Source organism: Fundulus heteroclitus, chromosome 18 (genome assembly GCF_011125445.2).
Source record: "Fundulus heteroclitus isolate FHET01 chromosome 18, MU-UCD_Fhet_4.1, whole genome shotgun sequence".
Classification (NCBI taxonomy): domain Eukaryota; kingdom Metazoa; phylum Chordata; class Actinopteri; order Cyprinodontiformes; family Fundulidae; genus Fundulus; species Fundulus heteroclitus.
The window spans coordinates 38,913,651-38,926,129 of NC_046378.1; the positions used below are offsets into that span (position 1 = coordinate 38,913,651).

The window sequence follows — 12,479 nt, forward strand, 5'->3', positions numbered from 1 at the left end:
TGTCAAATTTAAGATGCATAATGTGCAACAGCTGCACAAAATACAACTCTGTGAGAAGGCTTCACTCTGATGCTGCCAACATTAGAAAGTTAGAAAATGCTGTAATTTGATGAGGAAATTCATAGAGATGAGATGTCTCAGATTTTATCACTAAAATACCAATTTATCACTAATTGGTATAAACTGAACTTAACTGCATTGTTTCATAAGCAGGGTCAACTGGCTTTGACTCCGTCTACATGATTGGACTAAACATCTGTATATAAACTGGATCTGTTTGTTTTGTGAAGTGTCTCAATGTCTCATTTGTTGTGATTTGGTGCTATATGCATAAACTGAATTACATAAAACCCAATGGCTTTCAGCTTGTAGAGGGAGTCTTTTGGTTTATTCCCCATGAGGGTCTGTGAGTTTGAAAACTGGCTGCAGGATACGATGCACTGACCTACCTTTTACCGGTCGACACAATTACGCTGTGTTTTTATTTTCTAAGGATTATAACTTAAACAGACTGATCTATGTTCATTTTATTCTAATTAGCCATTCAAATGCAACAAACCTTGGTGGGCTGCTGGTTTCGCGACGGAAAATAAAGGGACTGCATGATTATACTCAAGCTTCCTTAACTTTACAGATGTTTTATTCAGCCCAAAGCAAAGTACCCCAGGGCTGTTTATTGATCTATTTGCATCTTGAAAAAGTAAAAATGTTCAGCTTTGATGCATATATTATTTTAAGAAGGAAAAATTTGGTATTCCAGTATTTGACGGATCAAGATAAAATCGGCTAATTTTGATCATAGGCCAGTTAGTCACGTATGCTATCACGTTATCTCGACTTGCTTTACTGAAGGATGCTGTTACGACACAGATACACACAATTTGGTAAAGTTATAGTAATTCTCATCTTTTCATTTCAGTGTGAAGCGGCTCCTTTAAATTTAAAGAGACGGCACCAAAACGAGTTGCTCTCTGACGCAACTCAGAACAGGCGGAAAGGAGGGAACGTAATTAACGAGAAATTCAGACCAAAGCATCGCAGTTCCACTTTATATGGACCATAACTGAATGGTTTAAATGTGAGGAGGAAGAATTGAAAAGCGTGATACGTCCCCTTTAATGTCTACTGTAGAGTGAAAAAAAGTTTATCGGCTAAAGTTGCTGCCTGACTAAATAATTTGAAGAAGCTAACAGCACTAACAATGTATCTATCTGGAATTGGTTTTAGTTGCTGTTATTGTTATTTGTCGATAAAAACAGAGACCTGAATAAGATAGGAAGGCTTTAAATGTGCATATAATTATTTATTCTCTAAAAACGTTCTTCAAACTGCACAAGTTGCTAAAGGCGTTTTTTTTAAACCTCCTGGTTACAGAAGCTGTTTTTGGTTCAAATTTGCTGATGAATTAAGCAAATCTCGTCACTGCATCCATTCCAGGCCCAACATTTCACGTGTGATTTGAGTTCAGTATTCAAGCTAACTAATCAAATTAAATATCGCCCTTTCAATCTAGTAACTGTAGACTTCTTGAATGCAGCACTTCGGTGCAGCGGTAAAGAGCCGGTTAGGAATGCGAGCGTAGGGCTTGAGTTCATCTAGTCCTTCAATGTGTGATTTTTAGCTTCTAATTGAACTTTCTATTTCAGTCAAAGTGAATAATTTAGTTGACTATGATTGATTTGGTGCATCAGGAGCAGCTCCTGTACTCGTGTGTGTGTGTGTGTGTGTGTGTGTGTGTGTGTGTGTGTGTGTGTGTGTGTGTGTGTTAAGGTGGAAGGACAGAAACATTAAGCAGCTTCCTGTGCAGAGTTTTTAATAACTGCTGAAAACACACAGAGGACGTTTAACGCTGTTAATAACTTTGTTATTAAAAAAACTCCCTTTTTGTTTATATTTCTATAAATTCCTCATGTTTTTGTAACCTGGCTCTGCCAGATAGATTTGCTCCGCATATCCATCTGGAAACCTTCCGTTGAAGTAATTTTGGGAAGGGGCGAAAATACTGGTTAGCTGATTGGCCTATGTTGGTGATAGACGGGCCAAATGAACCAATCAGATTCGTCGTCGCTTACGAGCGACGACGAAAACACAACCACAAGCCAAGCTACTCTTGCTGCTGCAGGTAAAGGCTCGTTAGCTCAGCAGAGAAATACTCTGTAATTCAGATAAAACTTGCTCGATAGCCACGCTAACGCTAGTTTCATCGGCTGAAGCCGCCATGTTCTTTAGACTGAACTGTCGATCTTCTCGTTGCGTCACACCTCAACCCGCCTCAAAGCCAACGCTGATTGGACGTTCGTTTGGTGAACGGCTCCAAATTTTCTTTAACGGAGAGTATCCAGACTGATCTGCGAGTGAAACCTTGAAAGCTCGCGAGATCAGGATGGTCTCACGAGGCTAATGTTTTTGCCCATTTGAGTGGATGTGCTCTGACCTACATAGATCCTCCTCGTGGCTCTCTGTGTTCAGTGGAGCGATTAGCAGATCAGGTTAGCCTGTAGTTTCCATGTTTGACTGTGTAATTGTGTGTGTGTGTGTGTGTGTGTGTGTGTGGCAGAACCGGTCATTAAATTGGCTTTATTTGTTCCTCTCAGCTGTGTGGTGCAAAACTGCAGGTTACCCTTGCACATCAAAGGGCATGAATGTGGCGTTATCTTTCCACCAAGACCCATTAAGCTCTGAGTCAGCACACACATGTTAACAGAGCAAACACACACCGAGATTCAGTCAGCTTGGTGTTTGTAGATCAAACCTGACCGCTCTGAGCAAATGGAAACTCTCTGCTCATTTCTTTTGGTTTTATTTTAGAGGCTTTTCCTCCTACCGTCGCCCTTTCAGGGTCTCTGTGTTCAGCTGAAGCGCCGGCGTCTCAGATCCAAAGAAACGTGTTGAAACACATTTTCTGCTTCATAGTGATTTTTAAAAAAGCACAAAGTTAACTGTGTTAATCTACAACCAGGAGTAATACATGAGAAAATGGATAATAAACCCAAAACACTGGTAAAAATCTCCCAAATTATGTCTGCGTTTAGATCATTTAATTTGTTTTAATGTATTTACATAACATCAGTTCACAGGAACTGTCATATAATGGTGCTCTACAAAACAATCAATTGTAATTCATCAGAATCTGCTTTAATCAAACAAGGAGTTTGACTTTTTCTTCCATTTTGCTGTCAATTAAGAGATTTTAAATGTAAATGTATAAAAAATGCCAGGGAACAATTTATTCTTTTTTTGTTCCTTGTAAATTAGAGATGCATTAACATCGGTATCGGCCGATGTTAGATGATTTTCTGAAATATCGGTATTATCCGATCAGTAAAACCGGGCTGATTATTAACAATCGATGGTTATTTCCATCCAGGTGCCCTTTGTGTGTGTTTCAGGTGTTGGAGGGGATCGGTTGGTCATGTAGGGTTTTTTTGGTTTGTTTTTTTACCTTGAGACAGTGACAGTAATTCATCTCTTCCAGGATTGTAGAGTTTTTAAATGAAGCAGAGATGCAATGTCAGCAGTGGCGTCGTTTTTCATGGTGTCGAGAGAAGACACATGAAAAGCAGCGTTTAGATCTAGACTATAACCCACATTAAAAAATTCAGTTAGCATACAATAAGTGTTCAGTCGGTACAAAATTGTGCAAAATTTGATCATGCCAGAAGGGTAAATGTGTGTGTACATTGATAAATATTGGTTATCGGACACAAAAGCAATATTAATGTCGTATAATGATCTAAATGTTCATATCGGTGCATCCCTATTGTAAATGTGTATTGCATAGCCTATATAAAAAAATTAATTACCCCGAATATTGTATATTTTTTTTAACCCATTCCTCAAAATTTCATCATTCCATATATTTATTAAACAAATAAGTCAGATTTTCTGTAGGAAAGGGATGCATAAATCATTGTAGGTCCGGAACTTAAAAAAAGCGTTTTGCACTTTTGCCTTTATTAAAAACTGGTCATCCAGTTTGCAAATTATTTTGCTAACTCAATCAATATTTTTTTTCTTAAAAATCAACTTTTTTTGTCTGTTTATCGCCATTAAAAACAGGATTTTGGTCACTTTCATTTTCAGTAAACGAGTTAAAGGCACATTTTTGTGCACCACCATAGTCTTATTTTGAGTAAATGCTGAATAGATGGGGTCCTATTTGCTATGAAATTAAATAGAACGCAAAAGATGAATACTTTGTGTTGTACCTAACATTTTCAATTGCAGAATCATTTTTGTTTGTCTGTGATAACTTCGCTCTCATTAAAAATAAGAATGATGCCTGCTGATCGGCCAAATAAGTCTTGAATTACAGTTGTGGGCCACACAAACCCCACTTGTGGCCCCCTGGGCCCCACTTTGGACACCCTTGGTCTATACAAACTTTTACTAAAGGCTACGCAATGAGTAATGAATTTAAAAAGCTTAAAAAGCCTCCAAAAATAGATATCTATCCTAATAATTGGTGGAGATTTTTAACAAATCAGTATTTAAACTGTTTGCGGGTGCTTGTGTTTGATTGGCTGCCCTTAATTGCATCTTTTCTGTGATTGGCCTGTTTCTGTGCAGGAGTGGCCAGCTGCAGCCTGTCTGAAGATGTCTGATAATGGGGAGGTTGAGGACAAGCCTCCAGCTCCTCCCATGAGGAACACCAGCACCATGATCGGTTCCTGCAACAAGGACCCCGCCCCCCTCAACCATGGCTCCAAGCCACTTCCACCTAACCCAGAAGACAAGAAGAAGAAAGACCGCTCCATTCGATTTATCCTGACTGGAGGAAGCGATAAGAGTGAGTGCTCTCGACTCATTTAAACGGTTTCTCTCTGGTTTTGTCTTTATGGGCAATGTCTAAAATACAAGTACCAGTCAAACCTGAACTGGATTAGTTGTGTACTAAACAGGGATTATGTATAAAACACAATTTGAGATTAGTTCAAACTTTTTTCTTTTTCTTTCTTGAAAACAAAACGGGGCATTTTTCGGGGCTTTTGAGGCATTTTAACAACCGTAAATTGAAAAAAGTGTGAAATCTACATTATATAGACTGATCAAACCTGAACTGATGGTCAGATGTCCAAACCACCTCAGCCAACTCCTTTCGATGTGGAGAAGCGGTGGCTCTGCTTTGAGCTCCCCCGGATAACGGAAGTCCTCATTCTACCACTAAAGGCTGGTTTATGCTTAGAGCAGCAATATTACGTCATTTTGGTCGCAACGGCCCACTGCAAGGCCAAAAGTTTCCACTCCGCACACATAGGAAAAACCCTTATCTACGTGGACAGACTTGTGCGGACAAACATGGCGGACAAGCAAGCGCTCCTTCTGGCGGAGGTTCGTAAATATAGACATCTTTACGATTAGGCCAAAAAAAAATCACTGATCGATTCTTGAACAGAAGTTGTTGTTGCCCTTGGAAGAAAGTAAAAGGCCTTAATGTTGGAAACAACTGCGTTTTCTACTTCTACATGTAGTGGCGTGTAGTACGCCTGGCGTGGGAACCCAACGCTGCCCCCTAGTGTCAAGGAGAATAGTGCTACTGCAGAGGAAAAGCCGCACGGAGCACAAATGCTCTATACTGCAGAGTGCACGCTCGTCAAGCATAAACCAGCTTGTAGTCAAGTTATTCTGGTTTTATAGTGCATTTTGATTGGATTTATTGAGTTCAGTGTTTTCAGATTGCAGAAAGATTTGCAGAAATCTGAATCTTCTCATGATTGCTTTAACTATATTACAGATTTAATTCTGAGGTCATTCCAGTCTCCATCTGCATTCTCTGTTAAATTATCATTGCTGTTTGTATTATCAGACACAGTGAAGACCCACAGGCAGCATCTGCAGTGTCTTTTCCTTCTTTTTACAGATCTCTGCTTTGCATCAGAGCAGTGTAGCACAGAGTCCATCTGTCTGGCCGCATTGCGTCACAGACGCTCTGCAGCTTAGCTAAACTCACCGTTCCCTCGCTTTGTTTCTTCAGTATGTTCACAAAGAGCCTGCTTGAACAAAGGTGCCCTAGTCCTAAATTATCTGGTTTAGATATCCGAAGCTAGCATGAAATAAAACTGGCCCATCGAGCTGTTTGAACACTAGGATCGCACATTCATCTAAATTTCTGTTAATGCTTTAATTTCAGGCTGTAGGACCACATTTTGCTTCTGTCCAGGTTGTTTTCATTTTAGTTATGCTGAAATTTTATCACAAAATGTGTATGTATTCTTTTAAAGGAATTGTTTAGGGTCCTTTTATAGCTTTGACACGTTTTTACACGTGTCGCAGCGGTCACTGGGCAAGAGACTGGTTACACCCTGAAAAGACCGCCACAGGGCTCAATCTTCTCATGATTGCTTTATTTTTACAACAAAAACAAATTCTTAATGAAAAAAGGTTTTGAGAGTAAATTTGCTGTTTTCTAAGATTGTATTTTATCCAACATTTATTTTAAAAAGATTTTTTTCCTCTTAAATTTTTTTAAATTGTAGTTTTTCCCAAACATTTTTTTTACAGATTTTATATCTTCAATTATTATTATTTTATTTTTTTTTCAAATTTCTCCTTTTCAGATTGAGTTTTACGAATTGCGTTCTTTTCAAATTGAGAATCACATTCTCTTCATTTCTGGGGGCGGGCTTTCCTCTGGAATGAGGAGCGAAGACGCATTTCTATTGGTCAGCAGGAACGTTAGCAACATTTCTATTGGTTAATGTGCTTCAAGAGCAAGAAGTTTGGAGAATGTGATCTGCAAAACACAATTTGAAAAGAATGCAATACGCAAAACTCAATCTGAAAAAGAGAAATTTGAAAAAATACAACTTGAAAATAAAAAAATCTGTTAAAAAATTTTGAAAAACAAAATCTGAAAAAAAAGAAAACATTTGAATTTCTTTAATTTGAAAAAACGAAATCTGAGAAAACACCAAAGTTACTTTCAAATCCTTTTTTTGATTTACAGAAGTTTTGCAAAGCTTAATTTCTGGATTGCATTTTTTCTTTTTCAAATTTCCATTTACAAACCATGTTCTTTGCTTGCAACGATATTGGAACAAAATTCACTCCATATCAAACTAGAATCAGTCGGTTTTAAATCAGACGCTTCCTCTTAACTTGAGGTCAGAGGAAGATGGTGGTTGGTTTACCAACACATGGAACTGCTCTGAATAAGTCAGTTGATGCTAATCTTACACACTTTTTTTTTTCTCCTGACCCGATGAAGCTTATAAACGTGTTTACTGTCTGTAAATCCTTATTAAAGCTGACATGGAGGCTTAACTGTGATCTGAGCAGGTGCTCCTCCTGCTGCAGTTCAGACACGGACAAACAAACCACAGCGAGCACCGCTCATCAGGAAGCAAATTACACACATGATTAGGTTTTGAGCATTTATCAATATTTTATCCATGGAGAAAATGTGCCTTAACTTTTTATTCAGAACAGTTTGTAAAGCAGATAAACTTGCAGATTTTGGTTGAAATATTATAAAGTAGGCTCTGGCATGCACACTTTACGCAGTACTTCAGTTTTTTTTTTTTGTTTATCACACCTATGTTTCAGATCATTAAAACAAAATTACAAAAAGCAGTTTGTAAATTTTAAAGTCTTAATGGCTTGTTGACCTTTCCAGACTGATCTTGGCCAATCACCTTGTTTCTCCTTCAAATCTTGAATTTCTGCAGACATGAACTGTTGCCTGTTTCTCGTTGTCAGACAGGTTGTGTTTACGCGTTTTCTGGATTCTACTGATCTGGCAGTATGACTGGGCAATAAATATCGAGATTTTAAAAATATTGAAATTTAAAAATAAGGGGGTTAGGTGCATTAGAATTATACTTTTATGTATTCCAGCAGGTTATGTTTAAGCCGTTTCTCATATTTATATACAGTTACATTTTTTTTTCCTGTAAGACATTTGGGGTAAAGCGTTGATTCATGGATTCCTTTTTATAAGAAAGAAAGACGCATTTCTATTCGTCTGCAGGAACCTTAGTGATGATATTTTTATTGGATAATGTGATCTGTAAAGCACAATTTGAAATGAATGCAATTAATAAAACTGAATCTGAAAAAGAAAGATTTGAAAAAAAAAATATTTTTATTTATTTATTTATATTTTTTTAGATAATATCTGAGAAAACGCCAAAGTTACTCTCAAAACCTTTTTTTCCATTAGGAAGTTTTTCAAAGTTTAATTTCTGGATTGCATTTTCATTTGCAAAACAAATTGTTTGCTTGCAACAATAATGGAACAAAATTAACTCCACATTTGAACAGTTTTTCCTCTTAATCAACATTTGAGAATTGCTTTTTTGTATTAGTTTAGGTTAATTAGTTTGTCACATGTAAATGTGATAAAGAATACAGTGTGCATACATCCATGTTTGCACAGTTACTGCTGTAACTGCTTTAGTTTGCAGTGAAAGCATCTTATTCGCCCCAAAGGCAATTTAATCTTAGCAACAACAAATTAGTCGCTCTGCTGTCGCATGTCATAAGAACACGTATCAGTGGTTAACCTGTGGGTGAACCCAGCCAGGATGACGTGTTTCTGGGTTTTTCCTGACATTTTTCTTTCCTCTCAGTCAGTAATGAACACTGGAGTCCAGCTTGCATCGTTGCAGAGACACGCTGCTCTGTATTTTATAAGAACTTAGAGAGTTCTGCTGCAGACGAAGGGGAACCTCGTGATCGTTTCTCTTCCACATAACTGACCGATGAAAGCGTGGAGCCGGCATGGGTGACAGGGGGATGATTTTAGAGACGGTCAAGCTAACGAGCCGTCCACACCTCTGCGTCTGCTATCCAGAGGGATCATTGGTGCAAACTGAAAGGAACTGACTGCGATCCACGGTTAGAAAAGGTTTTATCTACGCAATTAAGAAAGAAGGAATTGAGAAAACCAACCGGCAGAGATGGGAATTATCAAAATAGCTTTAGCTGGTTTTGGTCTACGTCCTATAAAGAAAACAGCTTTTTATAAACTAGTTGGAGTTAAATATAACCTGCAGGGAAAATGATTACCGTATTTTCCGGACTATAAGTCGCTCCGGAGTACAAGTTGCACAAGCCATAAAATGCATAATAAAGAAGGAAAAACATATATAAGTCTCACTGGAGTACAAACTGCATTTTACAACATCAAGAACAGACATGTCATCTTGAAAGGCAATTTTAAATAAAAATAGAACGGAGGCAACAACAGGCTGAATAATTGTACGGTTAGCTTACGCTACATGACACAACTGAGAACGTGCCTGGTATGTTAACATAACATATTAAAAGCTATTTAGATAACTATAGCATAAATAACATGCAAAGAAGTTAACCAAAGTGCCCGTGTCACTTCAAATAACTAAAATCCAGTGAAATCTTCATCCTCTGTGTCACTTTCAAATAACTCCGTTAACTCTGGAGGTAGAAGATGCGGCACTTCCGCTTCTACGTCGCTTACGTCTGATTCAACACAGGCCTAGAGCGCCCTCTTGTGGTTTGGTGTGAAAATAACACGTGTAATGATATACCGGTAAAAATGTGTAATAATTTCACACATAAGTCGCTCCAGAGTATAAGTCGCACCCCCGGCCAAACTATGAAAAAAAACTGCGACTTATAGTCCGGAAAATACGGTACATCAAATAATTGTCTCTGTAATTAGAATTTCACATTTTAAATCCTAAGAATCGCAGAAGCTTGCATCAGGACAGGTTATTTCATATCTCTATAGGAACAAACTAGCATTTCTGGTGCCACATCCAGACACAGATTACCCAAGATGCCTTGCAGCCGGCTGCTGGTCCTTGTATCGTTTATCTTCCCATGGGGATATGGTGTCTGTGTTTGTCTGTGGAGTTATGATTTCCCTCAGGAGCATATTACAGCCCACCCCAACATATGGCGTCTCCTTTGTCATCCATCGCTCTCAAACTGCTCCTTATATATTTTTTATTCACTCTTTTATTTCCCCCCCTTTGTTTTGTGTCTCTCACACTTCTTGCAAAAAAAACACTTTATTTGTACCTCCAGTTGTGATCCCAGCAGAGCTTTCTATTACAGATAATTTAATAAATTCACAACGAATCTTCCTGGGTTTATGCCAGAATTCAATTCAATTCAATTCAATTTTATTTATATAGCGCCAAATCATGAAACATGTCATCTCAAGGCACTTTACAAAATCAAGTTCAATCATATTATACAGATTGGGTCAGATTATACAGATTGGTCAAAAATGTCCTATATAAGGAAACCAGTTGATTGCATCAAAGTCCCGACAAGCAGCATTCACTCCTGGGGAACCGTAGAGCCACAGGGAGAGTCATCTGCATTGTACATGGCTTTGCTGCAATCCCTCATACTGAGCAAGCATGAAGCGACAGTGGGAAGAAAAACCACCCATTAACGGGAAGGAAAACCTCCGGCAGAACCGGGCTCAGTATGAACGGTCATCTGCCTCGACCGACTGGGGTTAGAGAAGACAGAACAGAGACACAACAAGAGAGACAAAAAAGCACAGAAGCACACATTGATCTATATAGAATAAAACTAAATAATCCCGTCCACCAGGCTAAAGTTAAAATATGCTAAAACGCTTCATTCCTGCTTGCATCATTAATGTGTTTTTCGTTTCCTCTGTTTTATTTTCAGCCTATAAGAAGAAGGAGCGCCCTGAGATTTCTCTGCCGTCGGACTTTGAGCACACGATCCACGTCGGCTTTGATGCCGTCACCGGGGAGTTTACCGTACGTCCCTGTTAATGTTCCCCGCTCTGTGTGTGTGGTTACTAATTAAAGACTGCACGCACGTGTGTGTGTGTGCGTGCTCGCGAGTTCGATGGACACAGACGTACACGTACTTGGCTGAATAAACCTTTTTAAATAATCACGTCAGACAAAGGCGCCTTGTTGAGCTGAGTCACTTGATCCGCCTGACCGGAGCTCTTTTAGCTGCGAGTTAAACGGTGTGTTGAGTTCCCATCTGAGCCGCCTGATTGTTGTTTCCTAATCTGGGTCACAGTTCAGTTTTATGTCTGCAAAGATAACACCTTTTTTTTTCTTATTATATTCGACTCCATGCTGTCAGGTAAAAAAAAAAAATAAAAAAAGTAAGGGCAATTAGCAAAGCATGGATGGATGGAGAAGGTCAGACCTCAGCAGAGAGAAGAGATGGAGAGATGAGGCAGAAACTGAGCGGCTTTGTGATGGAATGATTCTGACAGAAGAGAGAGCAGGAGAACGAGGGGATGTGACCCAGTTGCTGGACAAAAGTACAGAAATGTAATGTAAATCACTCAGTAATTCTTTAACCCCCTGAAGTCTTTACTGGGACTTGCATGTCTTGTCACTGGAGTTTAACTGTTTATGACAGCAAGGGGGAGAAAAAAAGCAGAAACGATGGATACGTAGGAGAAGAAGAGTGTCAGACCTGGAGGAAACCCTCAGCAGCTGATCAACTCTGACTGCAAGTTGTTTTTAGGAAACGGGACAAAAAAGGCAGGCAGGACGTTATTATATCAAAGGACAAACATTCACTGGCTACTTTATAAGGTACACCTTGCTATTACCGGGTTGGGCGCCCTCTACAGTTATATTTCTATCAGGTCCTGGTTCCCAGTTGTCCACCATATCTCCTTAAGTTAGATGCTGCTTACAGGACTTAAAGTAACACTAATATTGTCGTGTACCAATAAAAGCCGGTCAGTACCACCAGTTTGTTGGTGAAGATTCTCAGTCATCCAGGTCATGATCTTTCCCAAACAAAGTTAAAGAACCAAAACAACTGGACTTTTTTGTCCCAAAGTTTGAAAACGTTTTGCTTCCCATCCAGAAAACTTTCTCAATTTAAATGTCTAGAGTAAAGCTTGGAGCTCCACATTACTCCAGACATTTAAATTGAGAAAACTTTCTGGATGGGATGCAAAACGTATTCAAACTTTGGGAATAAAGTCAAATTGCTTTGTTTTTGTAACTTTTTTTGGAAGTACCACCAGTTGTATTTTTTTCAGAACCACAGATCTATGGATGAGGCCAAATGTATTCATATTCCTGGCAGAGTTGGGTTTTAAAGCAAGTTTTTTAGTTCTACCAGCGGTTCTAACTGGAAGGAATATTGATGTTTTGGAGAGACCCGACTTTAATGTCATAGAGACTCTGTGGAGGGAGCTAAAGATGAGGGTTATGGCAAAGAGGGCCTCCATCACCAAAGACAAATATTCAAAATAACAGTGAAAACATGCAAAAATCTGTGACTTTTGTTGCTTTTTAACGGGCCATTTATTTAATAAAACCAAAGAATAAAAGATATTATTACGAGGAGCGCAGTGGTGGTCCGTCCCAGGTTTGAGTCCCGACCCGCGGACCTTTGCTGCTCGTCTTCCTCCTCGATTTCCTGTCAGCCTTCTGTCAAATAAAGGCCAGTAGTGCCTTAAAATAAAAATCTACCTTTTTAGAGACGCCTCTCTTTAGGTGTAGCCGATTATGGACTTTTATTACGAT

At 38.9% G+C, this 12,479-nt stretch overlaps 1 protein-coding gene across 2 annotated transcripts in view; it reads left to right on the top strand.

The window, feature by feature from the left end:
- pak1 (p21 protein (Cdc42/Rac)-activated kinase 1) overlaps nt 1–12,479 on the top strand; it is a 79,460-nt gene that overhangs the window by 46,149 nt on the left and 20,832 nt on the right. For both annotated transcript variants that reach the window (XM_036149540.1, XM_012853337.3), the window contains exons 3-4: nt 4,570–4,789; nt 10,633–10,727. In XM_036149540.1, the coding sequence (XP_036005433.1) occupies nt 4,597–4,789; nt 10,633–10,727 (288 nt within the window). In that variant the 5' untranslated portion in view covers nt 4,570–4,596. The remainder of the gene's footprint in view (nt 1–4,569; nt 4,790–10,632; nt 10,728–12,479) is intronic.